Consider the following 25,434-nt stretch of genomic DNA (forward strand, 5'->3'; position numbering starts at 1 on the left):
GGAAAGTATGAAAACTTTGAGGTATCACAGAAGTTTTTTATCAGCTCCCCTTTTCAATGGTTTGACTCTTCATATTGGCTCCATTATAATTTTTTACAAATTATTATTTCAATAAATCAAAAAAAAACTTTATATAGAATGCACTTCAAGTTCTATTCCACGAACTTCTATTATTGGCCAAATCATTAGATTATTATTAAATGCATGTACTGTTTGCTACAGTATTAAACGAAAAACAAATCAAAAACAAAAAACTAAAGAAAAATTCGAAGTGGAAATGAAGAAGAAAAAAGTGCTGACTGATGTATATTTTGAGTGCAATATCAATGAGTTCAGACCAAAACTTGAGTTTAGTGCCTACTTAGCCAACGGTTAATCACAGTTTGAAGTTCTTAACAAAACTTAAGAACTGTTTACCAAAATTGAAACGGCATAACAAAATTTAATTTAAAATTGTGACCAATTGTTGCGTTAGTTTTCTCAAAACCACATCAGATAATATTTTAAGTTTGACTGATGAATAGCTACTGTCAAAAAATGTGTACGTTATAGGCGTAATGGCCCATCTAGGAATTCACCACTCTTTTTAAAAAAAATTATAGAAACTGCTAAAAAGTATGCTCCTACTAGAGAACTAAGGAGCGTTGAAGATCGCTTCCAAATTGTTCAATGAACTTCAGAAGAATTGAGGAAATTAGAATCCCGTGGAGACAATTTTAAATAGATCTTCGAGACCCGGATAGCAGAAAGTTTGGATTATAGTTGCAATTTGCAATTATGGGAAACTGTAAAAATTGGGTTCTTCCTGTTGAAAATCCGTGAATGGGTGGCGGTCAAGCAAGCCGAAAGGCAAGCAAGCCGAATTATTAAAATGAGGGCAAGTAAGCCGAAAAATTTTGGGATACCCGTATTTTAAGTTGCCTCTGGCGGGCCTGTGGGCGCGCTTCGCGCGCGTCGCGGCTTCGCCGCGATAACCGGCCCGCGATTTCCGGATTACATCCCACAGCGGATGAGAGGCATGGTCATGGACAGCGGTCCGCTGAGGCCAGTACCCAGTAGATTTATAAAAATTGGCGTATTTTGGTTTCTTTGGTGCATTGGAATACATTATGCACTATAATACTAGGCGCAGTTTTGATTGTAACGGCTAACAATGTATTATTTCTGATAGATAACATAACTATAACATAACTTTCGGCTTGCTTTTCTGTCGGCTTACTTTTACTTCGGCTTCCTTTGAATTCGCTCCGTGAGTGTCTTATGCACAGAAAATGCACACAAAATTCATTTTGGGAGGAAATTCTAAACGCACTGCCCGATATAGCCTTGACTAGTCGAAGTGACTCACCAATAAACTCCGGTGTTCAAACACATGATATGTTTACATCAGAATTTTTATCTACTACGTTAAATTGATGGCAATCATTTCATATGTAAAACAGAATTGAGGTTCAAAGCTGATCAAAAACTTCTTTATCTTAATTTCAATTTTCATGAAATTCATTCATGTCGTTTTTTTCATACCGTTTGCCATCTTTCAGCCTCTTGTTGGTATTGAGATCCATTTGAAAATTTAAATTTTGGGGATCAGAATTAGCACCAACGCCAATTTCAGGGATATATAAAGTTAATTAACCATGAGTTGTATATATTTACATCGTGCTGCCGGGGGTGGTGTTTGGCACCTACGTAATCTATGATTGGCTAGTCCCCCCCCCCCCCCCCCGTTCCCCATTGAGGTTCTAGTCGGCTTTTTATAATAATAGTATTTTGGCAGCGCAAATAATTGCGAGCAGGTTAGACATGAAACGTGCGCAAATAACGCTAGAGCTTTCAGCACCTGTTTCTATAAACTGATTAATCCAATCACGATAAAGCGAAACGTTCACTGCAATACTTTTAGGACATCTGTGTGTTTCAAGAGGTCTCACAATTCCTTGTAAACAAAGTGGGTTATCATTTCCATCGACGTAAAACGCCGGGCTTCCATTATCATATCTGCACCTCCATTTACTAGGTTGGGGGTCAACCAAACAAATATGCTCTTTAGGGTTCCAATCATCCATGTCTGAACAATTATCAGATTTATCAATTATCGGAAGTGATACTTCTAGAAGCTCGTCACTTTCGAACATTGCCACACCGCAAACATTAATACTGTCGCCGAAGTCTGAATGTTTCAATGGATCGCAAATTTCGATAAATTTTTGATTTTTTTCCAGTAGGGTCTGGTTCAGTCTAATCATGGTTAAACCCTCTGGATATGGGGTCCAGTCATAAGTAGGGTAGTGCGTGTAGTTCGAAGCTGGATAGAATTTGACGAACATTTCGGCATTATTAAAGTCACCCACGAAGACACTGACGTTTCTAACAGCTGAAATTCAATATTTTGCATGATTTTATGCATAAATCAGCTAACAGTAACCCAAGTATTAATAATAATTTAGTCTGTGAGTTTGATGTTGAACAAAAAGACGGAAGAACGCATTCTTATTCAGAGCTGATTACCACTAAATTTAGTTATATGGTGATTATTATGAAATTGCCGAATGCATTTTTTTGTTCCGACTCATTAGTGGGGGAGAAACAATATATTCAAATGGGTTCTTTTAAAATCCAAGGAACCTGGATGGCATTGGTGCTCTGTCTTTTTTTACAACACGAGGGGAGTATTGGTGAAGCATCATTTTACAATCCAATCAATTTAAATTGTACTGATGCTTTGTCTCTTTGTTTTTTATTAGACATTTTCACACAGTTTTCCATGAATTCGAGCTCTCAAAACGAGATAAACAGGTAACGCTCAGTGGGCGTTAAGTTCCATTAGAGGTCTCCTAAGGTCTCTAGCAGTCAAAAAATTAAGTGAAAATGTCATATTCTGTAATTTTGAGGCCAAATGGTTCAATTTTTCACCTTTTTTGAGTTTTTTGCTAGATGGTTGCTAAATTAGGGTTTTTCAAATTTCATAAAAAGCATAAAAAGTCATTATTCCTTTCTATGCTATATGTTTTGGTAATGCAAACAACCGTAACGATAGTAATTTTTGCTTTTTTCAAGTTTTTTAGGAAAAAATTCTCATTTTTGGAGTTATTCGTTCTTTAGGGGCCAATTATTCCATTTAAGGGCTTGAAGATGGCTTATTGGATAGTTTCCGAAGACAAAGAAAAGGTTTTGAAGATATTTATATCAAGAGCTTGGGCGATAATTTTAATGAAGTTCGAATTTTTTTTAATTAGTTGAAAATGTTTTTAGAATTTTCCATATTTCATCATTTTAGGGACAATGAATGGGATTTGATGATAAAAATATCGTAAGATTTAGCGACTTTTTGTTCTTTTTTTTAACTTTTTGAATATTTGTTTCATTTTTTATTTATTTATTCTTCAGAGGCCAATTAGGCTTCTCGAGGGCTTTAATATGCATATCGAATAGTTTCTGAAGACGAGAAGGTTTTTGAGACATTTTTGTCAAGAATTTTGACTATATCATAATAAAATTTGAACAATTTTTTTGTTGAAAATTTTTCAAAATCTCCAAATTTCGTCTCTTTACGTGCCTATGAAACCTTCTAGGTCTTGAAAAAGTTTTTATGGATATCTTATAGAGACAATGAATGGAATTGGAGAATAAAAACAACTCAAGATTTAGCGGCGTTTAAATAAAGTTTGTTATTTTTTAACTTTTCAAAATTTTTCTTTTTATTTGAGTTATTCAATCTATAGGGGTCCAATTATTGGCTTGAAAATGAGTTTTTGGATAGTTCCTGATGTCAAAGAAATGATTTTGAAGATGTGTGTATCAAGATATTTAGCGATATTTTAGCAAACCTTTTCATTGTTTTTTTTCAATTTTGAACAAATAGTCTTATGTCTTGGGAATGAGTGCAAGATAATTTCGAGAGACAAAGAATTTTTTTTGCATATATTGTTATCACAAAATTTAGCGGCTATTGAAAAAAATTTGTCGTTTATTAAAAAATCATATTCTGAATATTTGTCCCATTTTTGCGATGATTTTTTACTGAGAGGTGAATTAGGCTTCTTAAAGGCTTGAATATGGATCATTGAATAGTTTCTGAAAACAAACAGCAAGTTTTGAGTCGTTTTTATCAAGAAATTTGGCGATATTTTAATGAAACTTGAACTCTTGATTTTTTTGTGAAAAAAATTTCCAAGCTTCGTCTTTTTAGGTGCTATTGAAATTTTCTAGGTCTTGAAAAAGGTTTTACCAATAATTTATATAGACAATGAATTGGATTTGAGAATAATAACATTTCAAGATTTAGCGACTTTTGTATGAACTTTGTTGAATTTTTTGAATTGTTTTGAAAACTTTTCGCTTTTTTGAGTTAAGCGTTCTTTAGGGGCCAAGTAAACCATTTAAGGGCTTGAAGATGGATTTTAAAAAATTTTTAAAGACAGAGAAATGCTTTCGGACGATTTTGATTACGAAAACTTTGACGACACTTTGAAAAAATTGAATTTTTTTTCTTCTTCATTTTAGTTGAAACAGTTCAACATTTATCCATGTTTTGACTCTTTTTAATTTTTTCAGGGCCAAAAAAAAATTCTAGAAGTTAGTAAGGAACAGGATACCTTCTAATAGCAGTTAAATTGTTTTAAGGGTATTAATATTGCGAAATATAGCGACCTTTGAGCAGAATTTTTTTAGTTTATCTTTTTTGAAAACTTTTCTCATCTTTTGAGTTATTCGATTTTTAGAGGGACAAATAAAAAAGTTGTTAGATGGCTTCAGGAACTTTAACGAAATTACCCATGATTAAAAGTAAAAGCACTTAAAGAAAATTAATTTTTTTAAATTTTTGTTGAAAGTTTTATACATTATTCATGTTTCGTCCTTTTAGGGGCAAAAAATTTCTAGGCCACGAAAATGGGTTAAGGGATAGTTTCTACATGCAAACAATTGGCTTTAGGGATAATAATATTAATTTGAGTTTGTTTTTACAATTTCCTCAAAATTTTTAACATATTCCATGTTTCGTCTTTTCAAGGGCTATGAAGACTATTAAGTCAAAGAAATTGGCAGAAGATAGCTTCTAGAGTTCAAGAATTGGTTTTGCGGACATTTTTATTACAAAAGTTAGCCAAAATTGAAAAAAAAATGGTTATGTTTTATTCTTTTCTAGAACTTTTTTAATTTTTGAGTTATTTGTTCTAGGGGCTAATTAAACTATTTAAGGGTTGGAAGATGGGTTAATGGATAGCTTCTTGAGAAATCGAAATTGTTTTGAAGAAATATTTTATCAAGAATTTTCATGATAATTTAAATAAAATTGAATTCTTTTAGTTTTTAAAAGTTTTAAAAACATTTTTCCATGCTTCGCGTTGTACTGAGCTAATGAATTTTTTAAAAGGTTGAAAATGTGTCAATGGACAGATTCAAAATTTCAGCAACGATGAACTTTCAATGAGAAAATTTATCAATTCCAGGAAATTGTTTATAACTTTTTACAGGGTTTTGATATCTAGGAGCTCCTAGGCTTTTTTAGAAATTGTGCTTAGACTGCTGGGTAAATTTAGTTGGATAATTGCAGTGTAGAAACTTGAAATTGATTAGGCTTTCAGGATTTTAGCGTCAAATTGTTTGTTTTTTTCAAATTTTTGTTCTTCTTTGAATTTGTTTTACTGTTTTCGTTTGGCCCACATTGCTCAGCTGATCTGCTGGTTAGGTAGAGTAGTTATATTGTTTTTAGTCATTTCTTTGGATTGTTATTCAGAACATGACTGGTTATGAATTTTTGATTTACAAATTTTTGCAGTGTGTTTTGTTGCAGGATTAAAAAATCAAAGCCGCATGTGAAAGTATTAAGATCTTACGGCTGAACGAATTGAAGAGCAGAGAGAATAGAGAGTGATTTTTTTATCATAGCAAAATTTCGAGAGCAAGAAAAGTAGATGTCAAAAAAATCAAGGTAGCCTAGCAAAATTTTTCTATCATTTGCGGCCGTTTCAGAGGAGTTTTTCGCTCTATTTTGCTGGATTAACTGTTGTTTTGAACCATGATATTATTTAACTTGTTTGTGGTCATTTTCGGCAATCTCAGCCAAATAGTAGAGTTTTAAGAGCTGTCATTGGCTGCTGTGATTTGGCTATTTTAATCAATTTTTCATCAAGTTTGTACATTTTTCAAAGTTTTGAGTATCTTGGAATTCTTCTTTAATTAAAAATATATTCTAAGATTGTTTTTGTGGTCTTTTGTTTCCTTATCATCAAATAAGATCTGTTTTATTTGAAGAAAATAGCCTAAATTTAAACAAAATTTGCAAAATTTTTCGTTTTCGAAGTTTTTTGCCTATTTCGTATCCCTTCCGGCCTTTGTGAGCTTTCTAGCAAGTTGAGTTGTTTAAATAGGATTGTCGGTAAGTCCAACTGTTGGTTTGATATCTCATATTTTTTTCTTAAATAATACCAATTCTGCAGGGTTTTTTCTTCATGCCGTCTCTTAGTTGTTTTCCAGTGGGTTTGAATGTAGCTTGGGTGTAGAGAAACACAAACTGTTTCTTGAGGTGATTGAGCAGTTATTGAGGCTTCGCAAATTTCAGTGAGTTTTATTGGAAAAACTAAAGGTTTTTTTAAGATATTGTCCTCTAGTTTTCTTCTTTTTTTAGATGCAAGACTGGATAATTTTCTCCATTGTTTAACTTTTATGTGCTGAGCGCATTTAAAAAATAACTGACAATCTATTAGAAACACTGCTTTTGCAATTTCAATTTTTGGCAAATAACTAGAATTTTTTTACTCATTTGCTTTATCCCTGATAATGTGTTTCTTCCGTTTGTTGTTTAAAAATGACTTGCATAACAAAGTTAAATTTTTTACAAGATTGTGGTTGCCAGGGTGTGGTATTATTTTTAAGGGTCAATTTGCGGAGTCTTCCCGCGATATTTGTTGCGAAATGTTTTCACAATTCTTTTCCATGAATGTGAGCCTCCAAAACGGACTAAACAGGTAGAGCACATCAAGCATCAAAAGTCATTAAAAAATCCAAGCTAGTTTAAAAACTAATAATAATCATAGAAAGCACCAAATGCTAGGAAGGCCTAAATTCAAGGGGAAAACTTTGCTTTTTTGTGCACTAAAAGAAGCTTCTTTTCTATTTTGTTTTTTTTTCGTATTCTTTTTCATAATTCGGTTTTTTAAGGGTTAATCATAGTCTATCTTGCTATCATGCTCAACAAAATGTCTTTTTATTCTAATGTATTTCTTCTCTCTTTTTTCTTTATTCTAACTTTAATACAAATGGCAAATCAGTTTTGCTAAGTTTTTCTGAGAAATTTAGCCGTTTTTTGGATTCATTGTCCAGTGAAACATTTTTTGGGCTTAAGATTAAGTAGAGCGATTGATTTTAACAAAGAAGAATTGATTTTCAGGATCTAAATTTGACTTTTTGCAACTTCTTTTTATTTTGAAAACTTTTTCAAGATTTGACTGATTTTTTATCATTATTCAGACTGTTTTACTTTTAGTGGCCGATGAATCAATTGTCAGGCTGAAAAACGGCTAAATTTTGATGAAACAGATAAATTATTGAGGCTATAAACATCGCAATTTTCATCAAGTTCTCAAAATTTTTTGTCAAATGTTTTCAATTTTTTTGGAATCTTCTTATCAGTTCTCAGATTTAATTTTGTTTAAAGAATTACAATACTTTATTACTGCTTCCAACTGGATTCCTGAACAGATTTAAGCTAAACAGAACGTTTTACGAAGACTTATCTAAAAGATTTTTAGAATTTGTTGTAATTTTGATATGTATTTTCTAGGGGTTTTGATTAATTTTTACCATCATTGGCTCACATATGACCCGTAATTGTATTGCAACTTGCAATATTGCGATTCATAGTTTTTTGTTAAGATATTTGTTGTTTTGAGGGAACTAGAATCTTTGAATGTAACTAAAATAGTAATCAATTTCAAATTTTATTGTAGAATTTAGTTTTTTTCTTAACTGCCTTCTTTCAATTTTTTCGTGAAAACTTTCATTTAATGAGCAGTATTTCTTGCAGTTTTTGTGCCCGGAAAGATATCTATGAACTGTCAACTTGTGTTTTGTTATTTTTTAAAATTTATAATATTATTTTTTGTTTCTTATTACCCCGATAACCAAGGTCTACAATCCAAAATTTGATTACCTAATTTCGCACACAATGAAAAATTAATTTAGTTTGGCTTGTGTCATCCAGTTTTTTATTAGTCAATTGAGGAATTCTGAGATTTTTCTTCAGTTTTTTGGTATGAAATTCACCGCTTGGGCTGCTTTTTTTAGCGACCCAAAGAAATTGGAATGTATTGAATGCTCTGTCTTCTTTTTTTGTGAGATGTTTTTACACATTTTTCCATTACTTTGAGTTTTCGAAACAGGATAAGGAGGTAACGCCCCTGAGGCATTGCATCAGGTTTCATCAGAATCCCTTAGCTCCTGATTAACCTTCCAAGTGCTTAATGCATTATTTTTCTTTAGAGCTCCTAAAATTAAGGTTGGATGGTCGCTTTTTTTTAGTTTTTTGCCAAAAATTGTTCAATTTTTCATTTTATGTCATTTTTTGAGTTTTTGATTGATTATTATAAAAACAGCGCTTTTTAAAGTACAAAAAATTCTTTCACAAGCCATAATTCCATTTTAGTTTATTTTTTGTGTTGTATGTTTTGGTAATATAAAATTAAGTACAGATTGAGTTGTTCTGAAATGAGATATTGAAATTGTTTTGATATTAATTTTTGTAAAGCAAGCTTTCATTACGACTTGCAAGTTTTTGATCAAATTTGTTTTTCAAGTTTGCTCTTCAGGGGTCAAGAAACAACATTTTCGAAGATAGGTCAATCTTAGAATTTAAAGAAAAAGAAATTGTTTCATGGACCTTAATATGACAGGTTTTTACAGAAAATTTGCCAACTTTTTTGATAATTTGTAGCTTTTTCTGAAAGATGGGACCTTTTCGGACCATTGAAACATTTTGAAGCAACAAAAATAGGTCAATGGAAAATTTTCGGAGACAAAAGATAGGTTCTAATGATATTAGTATCAAAAAGATTAGTAACCTCTTGAAAACCGTTGCATTTTTTATAAGAAATCAAAATTTTTTTGTCATTTTTGTGCACGTTTTGTCTCTTAGGGACCATTGAAAATTTTTAAGGCTTGAAGGTGGGTAACTGAATAGCTTCTAGAGACAATAAAACAATTTTGCACATATCAGTGTTACCAGTTGTGACAAGAATTTGGACAGTTTTAGTTTGACTGTATTGAGTGAAGCTTTCATGCATTAAAGATCAGTTACAGGACCGAGTAAAGAGACAAATGTAATGGTTCTAATGATATTCACTTCGAGGTTTCTAACATCGTTTAAAACAATTTGCAATTTTCTAAACTTTTTAATAATTTTACTAAGTTTTCGATCTATAGAAGCAACCGAAACTTTTTTGAGGCTTGCAGACACGTTACTTGATTCTTTTTATTCATCAAAAATTGTTGTGAAGTTAAAAATATCAAAAACTTTTGCAAATGTTTTAACGGTTTTTTTCTGGAGTTGTCGAGTTCTTTAAATTTCATATCCAATGATACTTTTCGGAAAAACTCTTTTCGCGTTTTCTGGTTAGCATATGTTCTGGTTACTAATTTTATTTAAGTTGATGAACTTTGGCTTTCAGAATAATAGCTTCAAGAAATTTAGCAATGTCAATTTTTTATCATCCCTTAATATGTGAGACTATCGGAATGGCAGTCAATGTCCAAATGGTCTTTTCCAAAGGTCTTTTAATGGTAATTTGTTTGGTTTTTTTTATTGTTTATGTCGCTTTAACACCAGAGAGAAAGTGTTTTTGGGTAAGTCATAATTGGGTAAGGGAACATTCTGTCATTTGTCATTAGTTTTGAAATTTTTAGGACAAAGAAACTCGTTTAAGGATGACTGAAATGATTTTGAGGATCTGGATATCATTAATTTTTGCAAACTTCATTTAATTTTTGCAAACTTGTTCATTTAAAATTGCTTAGAAATATTTTTCAGCTTGTAGTGACAAATGAAACAGGGCTCAGGAAAAAGTTTGGGTGGGTCATTAATTAACTTTTATTGACCCATATAAAGTTTTGAATATATTAAAATGACAAATATTTTCAACAATTTTTAAATTTCCCTTACCTTCTTTGGATTTTTCGAAACTTTTTAATCTCTTAGTTGAAAAGAGCCAATAAAACTGTTGATTATTGTGGTATTAAAAAGAAATTAACGTTACAGAATCTATTCTGTAAGTATTTCCTAAAATTTTCAAGGCCATCTTGTGATTTTCAATTTTTTTAAGATCAGTTTCTTTCATTTTTTTGGCTCGTAAATAACTCGAAATTTTACTGCAAGTTCGCATTTGTGTAGTTTTTGGCAAGAAATATCCGGTTTTGAAGCATTTCGTATTTTTGAACGTAACTAATGTATTATTTAATTTCAAGTTTTAGTGTAAAATTTTTGAATTTTTTTGTTCTTCAACTGCAATTTTTCAATTTAATGCATTAGAGAAAAGTGCTCGTTAATCATTAGTCTTGATTAACGAACGAATCGTTTTGCTTGGTTCTCAGGCCATTTCTAACGATACAGAAAAAAATTCTGAGGACAAAAGAACTAAAAAAAATTAGGAGATGTTTTTAAAAAAGCTCCTCTTACAAAGTAAAACCCTTTTGTGCTTTTCACTTCGGCTTCTTGTTTGTTGTTCTGCTCTTTAATTTGGCTTCTTTAGCAACCCCTGTATCTACAATTTAAACGTTGCTTGTGAAAATTCTGAAACAATGTGTCTGTTTGGCTTGTGTTATCCAGTTTTTTGTTAGTCAGTTGTAGGAAATTGTAAGTTTTCAGATCAGTTTTAACTTTTTCAATTTACGACTTTTCCTTCTATGTTTTTATAAGATTGCTTCACGGTTTTGCTGTTTTTTTCACGTCACCGAGAGGTCACAACAGAATCGTGATTTTAGCCATGTTAAAATAAAAAAAGGAAGCAAATAAACCAATAAGTTTTAGGTGTGACTTTTTTTCAAACTACCCCTAAAGTGGAGTGAAAAACTGCAGTTTAAAAAAATTTCGGATTTTGAGAGGGAACTTTTTTTTCACGTACATCAATTTGACTTCTGTTTAGAGAGGTTTTTGTCTTAAGTGCTTTCAACAATTTAGGCCTATATGCAGTTGCTGCATTTCATCAATTGGGAAAGAAATGGTTTTAGTACTCTGACACCATTTTTGACATTCAATAGATATATAAATCTGATTCAGTTCACGTGTAATTAAGGACTTGTCCTTCTATTTTTTTCGCTTTGTAAGATATGTTTGTCTTTTTTTCCCTTACTTTTAGCGTTTGAAACAGAAAAAACAGATGAAACGTGGCAATAATTAAGTTGCAATAGAAATGTTGGTCGGCTAGTTCAGGATCATTGGTGCTCAATGTGATAATACTTCAGGAAAGCTGATAATACTTCAGGAAAGCTAAAATTCGAGCTAAAAAAGCAAGTATTGGATATTTCTCATTCCTGATTTAAGCAATTTTTCCTTGTTTTTTGTCCAATTCTCTTTTATTTGTTCTCAGTTTTATTTATTTGTTATTTTAAAGGTCAGTCAATTTTTTTTGGGCTGTTATGATATTTCAAATGATTTGTATGATAAAGTATTTGCTTTCTTTTCATTATTAACCAGAGTCAAAACATTAGTCTCTGTGTTTTTCTCAAATTTATTGATTTTTGTATTTTATTGTAGGTTTCAATTTTATGGGATAAGCAAAATCTATGTAAGCTTGGAATAAGGAATTAATGGGTTGATTTTTATGACGAAGATCGTTTTTTGAAATTTTTAAAATTTTCACGTTTTACTTAATTTTAGTGACCAATGAAAGAACCCTCAAGCTTGAAATTGGTTTAATGGAAACGTTCTAATGAGCCAGATAATTTTTTGAAGATATTACCTTCATAAATATCCGCAACTTTTCTATACTTTCTGCCATCTTTTTAAAACTTTTTAAAAAGACTTAATATTTATCAAGTTCTTTCTATTCAATGGGGCGACCAAGATTTTTTGAAGCTTAACAATATAGTTATGAAAAGATGTTAGCCTTAAAGAAGCTATTTTGAAAATATTTTCCAAAATATTTTAGCAAATTTTGTAATTTTGAATTCTTTTTGATTGGATCAATTACTGCTCTCTGATTGGCTTGGATATTTTGTAGCTTGCGGGAATCCTTTGATAGCTTTTGAAAAAAATTGCCGGTTCCAAAAAAAGTGTCTTTGAAGGTAACTCATAGTAACTCTTATAAGAATGTAACCTATGTAAGTAACAATTAATTTCAACTTAAACTTCTTTTTTGTTTTTTGTTTTAAAACTGCAATTTTTCTGTGTTTTTGGTTTAAAAAAATATAGTACCTTCATGCTGCTGATTAAGCGAGTCATTTTATAAACACAAAGCCATTTTCAGGACAATAACGCTAAAAATAATGAAAAACGTTTTTAAAAACTTGCTTTTACGAAAAAAATTACTCTTGTGTTTTTTGCTTCGGCTGGTTGTTTGTGTCCAATGAAATATCTCTGAAATGGCAGCTGGAGTTTTGTATATAAAATATTGCTTATCTATACCTCATACCTCTCTTTTGTTATTTCGCATATTTTTTGAAAATTAGACTGTTCGGCTTGCTCTTCAGGTTTTTTTATAAGTCATTTAAAGAGTTCTCAAGTTTTCGTTTCAATTCTTCGAAGCTTCTTTATTTTCGTTCTGATTATTTAGGCAGATTGGTACATTCATATTGTCAGTGGTAGCATTACAAACCGGTTGAGCAAAAAAAACTTTCTAGCCTTTCAGCAATTCTAACTTTTAAAGCTATAAGAGTGCTCCGGAACTGTTTGATCTAAGCTTTGGCTAATATTTTGGCTAAGTTCTTAAAAATTCAGCGTTTTTAATCACAAGTGGAACAAAATCAGCTTACTCAGTCCACTCTCTTTAAACTTGGCGGATTAACACAACTAAAAAAGCTGAAAATATTCTTTAACCGCAAATGTGGTTAGCTTTTCTTGCGTTTCCTTTGAAAGTGTTCCTGAATTAAAATTTTAATTTTCGCTAGTTTAGTTCTATACTTATTCAAAATGCAACGTCTACTTTCTATAATTTGAATTTTATGAAAGGTTTTCCATCTTTAAAATATTTTAGCAAATTTTGTACTTTTGAATTCTTTTTGGATTGAATGAATAACTGCTCTCTGATTGGCTTGGATTTTTTGTAGCTTAGACAATTCCTTTGATAAATTTTGAAAACAAAATGCCGGTTCTGGAAAAATTATTGTCTCTGAATGTATTTCATAGTAACTTTTATAAGGATGTAACTTATGTAAGTAACTATTAATTTCAACTTTAGGAAACTTTTGTTTTTTGTTTTAAAACAGCAATTTTTCAACGTGTTTTTTGGTTTACAAAAATAGTAAATCAGAACACCTTCATGCTGCTGGTTAAGCGAGTCATTTTTATGAAAACAAAACCGTTTCCCAGGAAAATAACGCTAAGTAAAGGAAAAACACTTTTATAAATTTCTTACTTTTAAAAAAAATAATAATTTTCTGGTTTTTGCTGGTTGTTTGTGTCCAAAAAAATATATAAGAAATGCCGATTTGTGTTTCCTATATAAAATATTGGTTCTCACACCTGATTAACCAGAGTATCTACAACTGAAACCCTCTTTTGTTATTTCGCATACTATTTGAAAATTAGACTGTTCGGATTGTGTTTTCCGGTTTTTTTAATAAGTCACTTGAAGAGTTTTCAAGTTTTTGTCTCAATTCATTGAAGCTTCTTTATTTTTGTTCTGTCTAATTAGGCAGATTGGTACATTCATCGCAGACGATTGTGGGCGGTAGCAATACAAAGACGGTCTAGAAATAAAGAACTTTCTAGCTTTTCAGCAAATCTAACTTTTAAAGCTAGAAGAGTGCTGTGGAACTGTTTGATCCAAGTTTTGGCTGATATGTTGGCTAAGTTTTATTTGACACATATGTTGGCTACAATTTCAGCGTTTTTAATCACAAATGGCACAAAATAGCCTTGCGTTTCCTTTGAAAGTGTTCCTGAATTAAAATTTTAATTTTTGCTAACTCAGCTCTATATATATTCAAGAAGCATTGCTTATTTTCGATATATTGAACTATATCTTACTTTTTCCATATCCACTATGTGCGGGACTATGACTTGTTCCTAGTGGACGAGCAGCAAAACGTGTTCTTGCAGTCAAAAAATAAGCCGGATTGTAGTTAGTTGCTGTCATTTTCAAAATCATTTACGCATTTTTTGATTTTTTATATCAATTGCAGAAGAGTACAATTTAAATAGAAGCTGACTTTTGACAGGTCCAATTGTCTTCATAATGAGTTGCTCATGTTGGTTTTGACTTGGACTTTTAGAACAAGTTGTTTTCAAAAGTAGCAATGGATTACTGATCTTCACCGCCTTTTTCTCTTATTTGGTCAACTTGTATTTTAGGGTAAGCAAAGACAGATCGCATCAATTTTTTTAATTGGATCGTTGTTTTATCTTTATTGTGGTTTTACGTTTTGGGTATTGATTTTTCGGCATTAATACAACGAGTTTTCACCAAAAAAAGAGACGTTTTTAAAACGGATATCGTAAGACTTGGTGCTTTTGGTTGGAAAAATTTCCCAGCTAAATAAATTTCCCAGCCAAATTTTCACGGTTTTGCTGTTTTTTTCACGTCAGCGAGAGGTCACAACAGAATCGTGATTTTAGCGATGTTAAAAGGAAGCAAATAAACCAATAAGTTTTAGGCGTGACTTTTTTTCAAACTACCACTAAAGTGGAGTGAAAAACTGCAGTTTAAAAAAATTTCGGATTTTGAGAGGGAACTTTTTTTCACGTACATCAATTTGACTTCTGTTAGAGAGGTTTTTCACTAAAGTGCATTCAACAATTTAGGCCTATATGCAGTTGCTGGATTTCATCAATTGGGAAAAAAAGGGTTTTAATACTCTGACACCATTTTTGACACTCAATAGAAGTATATAAATCTGATTCAGCTCACGTGTAATTAAGGACTTGTCCTTCTATTTCTTTCGCTTTGTAAGATATATTTGTCCTTTTTTCCCTTACTTTTAGCGTTTGAAACAGAAAAAGCAGTGAAACGTGGCAATAATTAAGCTGCAATAGAAATGTTGGTCGGCTAGTTTAGCATAATTGGTGCTCAATGTGTTAATACTTCAGGAAAGCTGATAATACTTCAGGAAAGCTAAAATTCGAGCTAAAAAAAGCAAGTATTCGATATTTCTCATTCCTGATTCAAGCAATTTTTCCTTGTTTTTTGTCCAATTCTCTTTTATTTGTTCTTAGTTTTATTTTTTTGTTATTTTAAAGGTCAGTCAAATTTTTTCGGGCTGTTATGATATTTCATATGATTTGTATGATAAAGTATTTGCTTACTTTTCATTATAAACCCGAGTGAAAACATTAATCTCTGTGTTTTTCTCAAGTTTATTGATTTTTGTATTTTATTGTAGGTTTCAATTTTATGGGATAAGCAAAACCTATGTAAGCTTGGAATAAGGAATTAAAGGGTTGATTTTTATGACGAAGATCGTTTTTTGAAATTTTTAAAATTTTCACGTTTTACTTAATTTTGGTGACCAATGAAAGAACCCTCAAGCTTGAAATTGGTTTAATGGAAACGTTCTAATGAGCCAGATAATTTTTTGAAGATATTACCTTCATAAATATCCGCAACTTTTCTATACTTTCTGCCATCTTTTTAAAACTTTTTAAAAAGACTTAATATTTATCAAGTTCTTTCTATTCAATGGGGCGACCAAGATTTTTTGAAGCTTAACAATATAGTTATGAAAAGATGTTAGCCTTAAAGAAGCTATTTTGAAAATATTTTCCAAAATATTTTAGCAAATTTTGTAATTTTGAATTCTTTTTGATTGGATCAATTACTGCTCTCTGATTGGCTTGGATATTTTGTAGCTTGCGGGAATCCTTTGATAGCTTTTGAAAAAAATTGCCGGTTCCAAAAAAAGTGTCTTTGAAGGTAACTCATAGTAACTCTTATAAGAATGTAACCTATGTAAGTAACAATTAATTTCAACTTAAACTTCTTTTTTGTTTTTTGTTTTAAAACTGCAATTTTTCTGTGTTTTTGGTTTAAAAAAATATAGTACCTTCATGCTGCTGATTAAGCGAGTCATTTTATAAACACAAAGCCATTTTCAGGACAATAACGCTAAAAATAATGAAAAACGTTTTTAAAAACTTGCTTTTACGAAAAAAATTACTTTTTTCTCTTCGGCTGGTTGTTTGTGTCCAATGACATATCTCTGAAACGCCAGCTGGGGTTTTGTATATAAAATATTGCTTCTCTATACCTCATACCCCTCTTTTTGTTATTTCGCATATTTTTTGAAAATTAGACTGTTCGGCTTGCTTTTCAGGTTTTTTTATAAGTCATTTAAAAAGTTCTCATGTTTTCGTTTCAATTCTTCGCAGCTTCTTCATTTTCGTTCTGATTATTCAGGCAGATTGGTACATTCATCTCAGAAGATTGTCAGTGGTAGCATTACAAACCGGTTGAGCAAAAAAAACTTTCTAGCCTTTCAGCAATTCTAACTTTTAAAGCTATAAGAGTGTTTATAACTGTTTGATCCAAGCTTTGGCTAATATTTTGGCTAAGTTCTTAAAAATTCAGCGTTTTTAATCACAAGTGGAACAAAATCAGCTTACTCAGTCCACTCTTTTTAAACTTGGCGGATTAACACAACTAAAAAAGCTGAAAAAATTCTTTAACCGCAAATGTGGTTAGCTTTTCTTGCGTTTCTTTTGAAAGTGTTCCTGAATTAAAATTTTAATTTTCGCTAGTTTAGTTCTATACTTATCCAAAAAGCATCGTCTATTTTTTATACTTTGAATTTTATGAAAAGGTTTTCATTTCTAAACTATTTTAGCAAATTTTGTACTTTTGAATTCTTTTTGGATTGTATCAATTACTGCTGTCTGATTGGTTTGGATCTTTTGTAGCTTAGACATTTCCTTTGATAATTTTTGAAAACAAAATGCCGGTTCTGGAAAAATTATTGTCTTTGGATGTATTTCATATTAACTTTTATAAGAATGTAACTTATGTAAGTAACTAATAATTTCTACTTTTAGAAACTGCTGTTTTTGTTTTTTGTTTTAAAACTGCTGTTTTTGTTTCTAAACTTTTGTTTTTTGTTTTAAAACTGCATTTTTTCAACTTGTTTTTTGGTTTAAAAAAATAGTAAGTCAGAGGACCTTCATGCTGCTGATTAAGCGAGTCATTTTTACGAAAACAAAACCGTTTCCCAGGAAAATAACGCTAATCAAATGAAAAACACTTTTATAAATTTCTTACTTTTATGAAAAAATGATAATTTTCTGGTTTTTGCTTATTGTTTTTTCCGGTTTTTGCTGGTTGTTTGTGTCCAAAAGAAATATAAAAGAAATGCCGATTTGTGTTTCCTATATAAAATATTGTTTCTCACACCTGATTAACCAGAGTATCTACAACTGAAACCCTCTTTTGTTATTTCGCATACTATTTGAAAATTAGACTGTTCGGCTTGTGTTTTCCGGTTTTTTTAATAAGTCACTTGAAGAGTTTTCAAGTTTTTGTCTCAATTCATTGAAGCTTCTTTTTTTGTTCTGTCTAATTAAGCAGATTGGTACATTCATCGCAGACGATTGTGGGCGGTAGCACTACAAAGACGGTCTAGAAATAAAGAACTTTCTAGCTTTTCAGCAATTCTAACTTTTAAAGCTAGAAGAGTGCTGTGGAACTGTTTGATCCAAGTTTTGGCTGATATGTTGGCTAGGTTTTATTTGACACATATGTTGGCTACAATTTCAGCGTTTTTAAACACAAATGGCACAAAATAGCCTTGCGTTTCCTTTGAAAGTGTTCCTGAATTAAAATTTTAATTTTTGCTAACTCAGCTCTATAATTATTCAAGAAGCATTGCTTGTTTTCGATATATTGAACTATATCTTACTTTTTCCATATCCACTATGTGCGGGACTATGACTTGTTCCTAGTGGACGAGCAGCAAAACGTGTTCTTGCAGTCAAAAAATAAGCCGGATTGTAGTTAGTTGCTGTCATTTTCAAAATCATATACGCATTTTTTGATTTTTTTATATCAGTTGCAGAAGAGTACAATTTAAATACAAGCTGACTTTTGACAGGTCCAATTGGCTTCATAATGAGTTGCTCATGGTGGTTTTCACTTGGACTTTTAGAACAAGTTGTTTTCAAAAGTAGCAATGGATTACTGAGCTTCACCGCCTTTATCTCTTATTTGGTCAACTTGTATTTTAGGGTAAGCAAAGACAGATCGCATCATTTTTTTCAAATTGGATCGTGGTTTTAGCTTTATTGTGGTTTTACGTTTTGGGTATTGATTTTTCGGCATTAATACAACAAGTTTTCACCAAAAAAAGAAACGTTTTTAAAACAGATATCGTAAGACTTGGTGCTTTTGGTTGGAGAAATTTCCCAGCCAAATAAATTTTCCATAAATTTGAAAACATCTAACATCGATAGCTGAAATCTATTATCTTAATCAAATTCATTGAATTTTGACGGAAGTGCAACCAAATTTAATACTAAATAAGTGAAGTTTTTATGCATCAATAATAAATTAGTCCTGATATCCATTCGTTGGACACCAATTGGTCAAAATATTTTGTTTGTAGTGTATTAGTAATCATAATGTTAATAATGAATAATTAAACAATTTTTTGTTGTATAAAAAAGAAAAATTTGTTATTATGAAATACCTCTCAGACCAGTTGACACAACTGTCTTAATTTTTCCTATATTTTGAACCAAAACCAAGATCACGCCTTTAAAAAAGCATAGCGGCCCTGAAAACGTGTTTTCTTCGGAAAAAAATTGAACGCACCAGTTGTTTGAAAACTCATTTATCTATAATACTAAAATTAAGAGAAGTTTACTCCCAGTGTTTATAAGATCATCTGCAAGGCCGATGAAGATTTAGAGTTTTAAATAAAGCGAAAAAACAATTCAAATTTTTTGGCAGCCAATGTACATGAAAACAGGTTTTAACGACTGGAATGATTGGAATTTTTGCCACCAGAATAGAGGTACCTTAAAAATACAGTGTAAAAAGTAATACAGTGACCAGTTCGCTCTTAAAATGGATACCGTAACATGACGTGAAGTTCGTTGGAAAAAAGATACATCCTATCAAAGATTGGACACATGAGATTGAATAACTTTTAAGATACCGAAAATAGAGAAAAATAAAACATAAAATTTATGGTATGTTTTCTAAATTTTAATTTGTTGTGTAATACAAAACATATTTTTCTCAATTAATGAATACAGCATTTTAGATTTGTTTTGAAGAACTTTCGATACCATACAGCTTCAAGGAATTCGAGGGCTTATTTTGTCAACAGATTTGATTAAAATTCTTTTGCAAAAAAAAAGAACTGAATGAACATCAAGTTATTCATGTTCTCTGATGTTTTATCTAAAACAAACAGCAAATACATTAACAATTATAGTAACGAAAAGTTGACGAAACCATAAACAATGTTCATCACGATATGAATAAAAAAGTGACATGTTTGTATACGAGTACAAAAGCTACCTCAAAGTTGCCAGACTAAGAATAAGTGGATTACAAAAATAAGAGCAAAGTTTCAAAAAATAGACTCAAACAATACCTCACTTTTATCTTGACGAAGAGCTTCAAGAAGTTAATGGTAATGTTTTGAATTTCCAGAAACAATTTCAGTACGCAATCTGCATTAAAAGTTACAACAGAAGCCAGATTTAATCTCCAACCCTTCTCCCCTCCCCGTGTTTTTTATGTACCCCTAGTTACAAATTATTTGTTGTTATATGGCACGTTGCCATGTTAAAATATGGCATACAAGTTGTATACCTAATTAGCGGGGGTAGGGGCAAACAGAATGGATCCCAAGAGCTTACCTAGTTCGTCGCCGTTCTCATCGTAGAAGCATTTTGTTGATGTGAGTACGTTACGCTCGTCAACCAAAGCACCAGCGCAGGTTTCGGAATTGTTGTTTATATCCCAAATTTCAATCAAGGAGTAGAACTCTCTATTCGGCGCCAGAAATTCTGCATTGTAATCATCACTAAGAGCTATTTTGAAAACAAAATTTAGTTTGAGAAATAGAACGAATATGGGAAAAAATTTACAATTCATTTTTTTTATTTCGCTAGTTCGATCAGTTATCTGTTTATTATCAACTTAAACTAGTTACAGAATCAGTTGCAACTCTTCTTCTATCGATAGAATTGCAACACAATACCACAACTAATCCAAAAGTTGAGATTAAAGAGATTTTATTGGTTCTTATGTCTCTTTATAAACGTGACAAGATCGAATAATAGCTCTATTGTGTTTTTAATGTTGAACAATGTGCGTTAGGAGGGGCCATGTGTGAAGTGTCAAAACAATATGATGGAAAGTCAATTCTTCTAACCACTTTTCCCACCTCGTCTAGACTACGCAAAAATGCGCCCCAATAATAATGGATATCTAATGATAAATTTTCATTAATCTAAATTTGGGATAATTATGGTACTGTAATCAATTTCATCCTAAAAGCCTAAAGAACTTTAGGATCTATTCACCACCCCCCTCCTCCCCCCCCCCCCCAGCTTAGTGGGAAAATACGTTTTATGACCCCCAGGCGCACGTGCAATAAATTTACATAGTAACGTGCTATATAACAACACGTATTTTGTAACTGGGGGTCATAAAAATACTGGGGAAGAGGAACGAAACAGATTAGATCTGAATTTTACAAGCACAAGCATATGCAATGAATGTCCCCGGCGTCTATTTTTGGGTTTTTGATATATATCAAAAACCCAAAAATAGACGCCGGGACATTCATTGCAGTGCAATTTTTTTCAGCTTCTATAAGATAAAAATTTATGAGCTTCTGCTTTAAAAAACATTCTCTTACTCATTTAAATATTTCTTGAGAATGCGTTTTTTCTCCATCTGTTCTAAACAAAGTAAACTTAATTTAAAAGCACTTAAGAAGTTTCAAGTCTTGTTCGATATATCTCAATACAACAAAGAAGAAAACACCTTCCTTTGAACTCCCTCAAGGAACAAAGTGAGTTTAAAGGGCTTCAGTGACAATTTTCAGCATTAAAACCATAAGTTCTTTCATAACCAAATAATTAATCCAATAACACAAGTCACGGGAGGTCTCTTTTGTTGCGCATAATACAAACTCTTTTGTGCGTCGGCTTCATGCCATTTTGCATCCTTTTTCTTTAGTAGAAAAATTAAGAGAAACATTGTTTAGACCATCTCTCTGATGACAGCTCCCAGCGCGATCTCCAGTCTGCTAGCGGAATAATTATGTCACACGCTTTAAAAAGCTTAAACTCCAAACTAATCATGCTTTTGCATTAAACTAACAGTTGTTTACCGATTGAAACATTTCTTTAAGGACTGTAAAAGTATATATTGTGTACTATATATATATATATATATATATATATATATATATATATATATATAAATATATATATATATATATATATATATATATATATAGATCTTGCATCAAGTTATAAATAGTTCTATACTGCAAAAAGAAAGCTCAAATTTTGGGTAAAAAACTAACGGAAGCTGAATTTTCCGACAATTCATGACAATTCTTGATAATGCTTAACCATAGGAATTCGTGCTAATCGGGTTTATAACGTTTGGGTGCTTTTTTTCGGTAATTTTTCATTAGGTGTTTTCAATTATTAAAATCTAGTAAGTCTTGTCATGTCATGTTTAATCATTTTATGTATCTTGCCAAGATCTTGTTTTCAGAGACGCCTTCGAAGTTCGCACAATTTTCTGTTTTTGAAACTCCAGAGATGCTTTATAATCTTTACGACTTAGTATTTTTTGCAAAATCATGGTTACACTTTGTTGGTTTCTTGCAAAGATCTTATATCTTGTGACCACAGCAAAGATCTTCCAAATAATGATACTTTTTGACGAGTATCTTGTCATGATCTGGGCGAGGCTTAGCAATTATTAGTAAATTTCTTATCCAGATCAACCAACTGTTTGTTTGTTCGGTTTTACTAATTGATATCAAACAATAACAAACGGCCATGATTTGTTTTTGCTGGGGTCTCAAACCGCCATGACTTATTTTTGCCAATTGATTTTTTCTCCAATTTTAGGGGACACATAACACGGATGAAATTTGAAAAAAAAATCAAAATGGCAGAAGCATAAATATTTGTTATGCTCAGGAAAAATTATGACTCGAAAAATCATTTGCCGCAAAAACTTTCACATTGAGTCTGGATGTACTTGGCTCCGTCTGGGACCTCAACCTAAGTAATACTCTTAATCGTATTGGTAGCGCAAATTTCTAATTTGTAGCAACAATTAATCGAGTTTGCATACCTAGTTTTGATAGTTGTGCAATCAAACGTGATTTTCCGGAGAACTTCCTATAACGTCCTCAATTGTGTGTAAATTAACAACTACACTATGAAAAAAATAACAAACTTTTAGTCAAGGACTAGATGGAGCAAACATAAACGAACATAAACAGTCTTCACAATTGAGGACCATGCATGATCATCAAAAACAGCAAAAACAGTTAGTTTTTCTTTATGCTGTTTGTATTTGTCCAAAGTGTTAATTTAACGTTTCAATTTGACGATTGATGACAGGTTAAAGGATGAAGGAAAAATTTTTTTGCAGACGAGAATTTTTATTTGAGATCATCTGCCAACACATTTCAGCTGTCAACAAAGTTACCTGAGATCTCAAGAATAAATTTCGAAAATGGTTCATCCCATTTTAGAGATTTTAGCAAAAAATTGCAAAAAAAATCATTTTTTTTGTAAGGATCAGCCAAAAAAGAAAATTGGTAGAATAGCTAATTAAACTCAATCAAACGTTAAACGGTCCCGCGTAGAGTGCAATTTTTTTCACAATTTGTAATCATTAAACAAAAACCCAATGTTTTCAAAATTGTAGAAAATTGTTTTTGTGATTTTTGCTACATAATACAAACCAAGAAAAATTATTCCCTTTTTTTCTGTTAAGGTCTTTTTGTCCCACAATCCGTTGTTTGAATGCTAAGTGCCCAATGTAATTGCCAATAGTCCCCATACAATACATTTTGTACCCATGTTTTGTACGCTTAATTTTTCCCCTCAAGATTTAAATGTATTAGTATTTTTTTTGCCTTAATTTAATTTTGGATTTAACTGGTTTTCAATACAACATTAGATACAACCACTTTTTAATATACTGGTTTAATAAAAACAAAATATAAAGAAGCCTAATTCAACTATGGTCAAGTAAAACAGCTGTTGACCAACTAAACACAATAAAACCCTACTTTCATGGCACTCAAATAATGTTTTTCACACTGTGGTACCTCAGATCTACGGTCAACACTAATCCTGAACAATAGCGTTGGGCGCACAACTTGAATTCAAATACACTTGGGCAAAACGACACTTAAGTTGAGATACTCTTTTGGACGTACGCATATAGTGCGCCAGTACTTGTCCCTACTGTAACAACTGAGTCAATCGTCGTGCTGTTCACTCACTACATAAAGATAACATAAGACAAAAATGAGGGGTAGCTATAAACTGCGTTTGTTAAATATTAATTTAATGCTTCACAAAAGTTTGTTATGGGTGTATTAACCCGGTATCAAATTTCCCCTCGGCAAATTGAGTTTCACTTGCTTTTTACTACAGCTCTTGGGCCGGTTGGCTGGGTGCTGGTCAATTGATCCTGTCCAGTCTGGGAAAACTTTTCGAAACCTGTTAATTTGGGCTGGTGGCCGGTTTGTGCTGTCTGGCGTGTGCGTCGTCGTGTGTGCATGGGGCCATGCTGGAGGATCCGTGTTAGCGTCTTCTCATTGTGTGTTTGTGTTTTTTCATAAGCCAATAATTAACCTCGACAACACAGGTCACGAGACTTTTTTTTGTTGCACACAAATCAAACTCTTTTCTGCGTAGTTTTCATACAATTTTGCAGCCTTTTTTCTTTAGTAGAAAGATTAGGAGAGAAACTTTGAAGTGACCATTGCAAAAATTTTTAATGACAGCTCCCAGTAAGACCTTCAGTCTGCTAGGAGAATGATTATGCTCCAAACGCCACAATCTAATCATGCCTTTGCATTAAACTAACATTTCTTTACATGATTGAAACATTTCGTTAAGGAGTATAAAATTAGTTCGTTAAGGAGTATAAAAAGTTTTGTACTATGTATAACAAGTCTTGTATCATGTTACCAATACTTTCGCAAAAGGAAAGTTCAATTGTTGGGTAAACAACTAACGGAAGCTGAATTTTCCTTAACTGTTTGATTTCGTGCTAAATCGTGTTTATAACGTATGGGTGCTTTGTCTAGGCAGTTTTTTATAAGGTGTTTTTAATTATTGATATCTCTATATGTCTCGTCTTGTCATGCTTAATCATTCCATGTGTCTTGCAAAGATCTTGATTCTAGATACGCCTTCCAAGTTCGCACAATTTTTGATAATCCAAAGGTGCTTTATAATCTTTACAACTTAGTTTTTCTTGCAATATCATGTTTATACTTGGTTGGTATCTTGCAAAGATCTTATATCTTGAGACCCCAGCAAACATCTTCCAAATATTGATATATTTATAAAAAGTATCTTGTCATGATCTGGGCGAGACTTGCAATTTATTAGTATATTTCTTATCGAGATGTACCAACTTTCTAATCGCTTGGTTTTATTAGTTGATTTGAAACGATAACTGACTAAATTAGCACAAAATGCCATCATTTTTTTTGCCAATTGAATTTTTCTCCAATTTTAGGGGACTTTTAACAAGGATGAAATTTGAAAAAAAAAACCAAAATGGCAGAAGCGTAAATATTTGTTATGCTCAGGACAAATTATGACTCGAAAAATCATTTGCCGCAAAAACTTTCACATTGAGTATGGATGTGATTGGCTCCGTCTGGGACCTCAACCTAAGTAATTCTCTTAATCGTATTGGTAGCGCAAATGTCTAACTTGTAGCAACAATTAATCGGGTTTTCATACCTAGTTTTGATAGTTGTGCAATCAAACGTGATTTTCCGGAGAACTTCCTAACTATTTTCGACACCTATGTTCCCAATAATTGAAAACTAATTTATTTGAACAAAAGTGAAAGTTTGACTGACCTCGAATGCATCTTTTACAAGCGTCTTTTTCTCGCTATTTAGTAAAAAAAACCTTCTCAACTATAAATTAACAACTACACTGTTAAAAAAATTAGTCGAGGACTAGAAGCTGCGAACAGAAACGAACATAAACAGTCTTCGCATTTGAGGACCATGCATGATCATCAAAAACAGCAAAAACAGTTAGTTTTT

The 25,434-nt window shown here is 31.8% G+C and overlaps 1 protein-coding gene across 1 annotated transcript; it reads right to left on the reverse strand.

Annotated features, from left to right (window-relative positions):
* Positions 1–1,735: 1,735 nt before the first annotated feature.
* On the reverse strand, positions 1,736–20,363 carry LOC142348612 (chymase-like). The gene is made up of 2 exons (XM_075400019.1): positions 20,006–20,363; positions 1,736–2,374 (listed from the first exon to the last, which is right to left on the reverse strand). Exons 1-2 carry the CDS (start codon positions 20,241–20,243, stop codon positions 1,755–1,757), a joined length of 858 nt encoding a protein of 285 aa, XP_075256134.1. The 5' UTR covers positions 20,244–20,363; the 3' UTR covers positions 1,736–1,754.
* Positions 20,364–25,434: the final 5,071 nt, after the last annotated feature.

The sequence above is a fragment of the Convolutriloba macropyga genome, chromosome 10, assembly GCF_964194025.1.
Source record: "Convolutriloba macropyga chromosome 10, txConMacr16.3, whole genome shotgun sequence".
NCBI classification, from domain to species: domain Eukaryota; kingdom Metazoa; phylum Xenacoelomorpha; order Acoela; family Convolutidae; genus Convolutriloba; species Convolutriloba macropyga.

Excerpts from the sequence above, each read along its gene's own strand:
- LOC142348612 (XM_075400019.1), bottom strand. The coding sequence starts at position 20,243 with ATGAATTGTAAATTTTTTCCCATATTCGTTCTATTTCTCAAACTAAAT. Across the intron at positions 2,375-20,005 it reads TGAGAACGGCGACGAACTAG|CTGTTAGAAACGTCAGTGTC; the intron begins GTAAGCTCTTGG and ends ATTGAATTTCAG.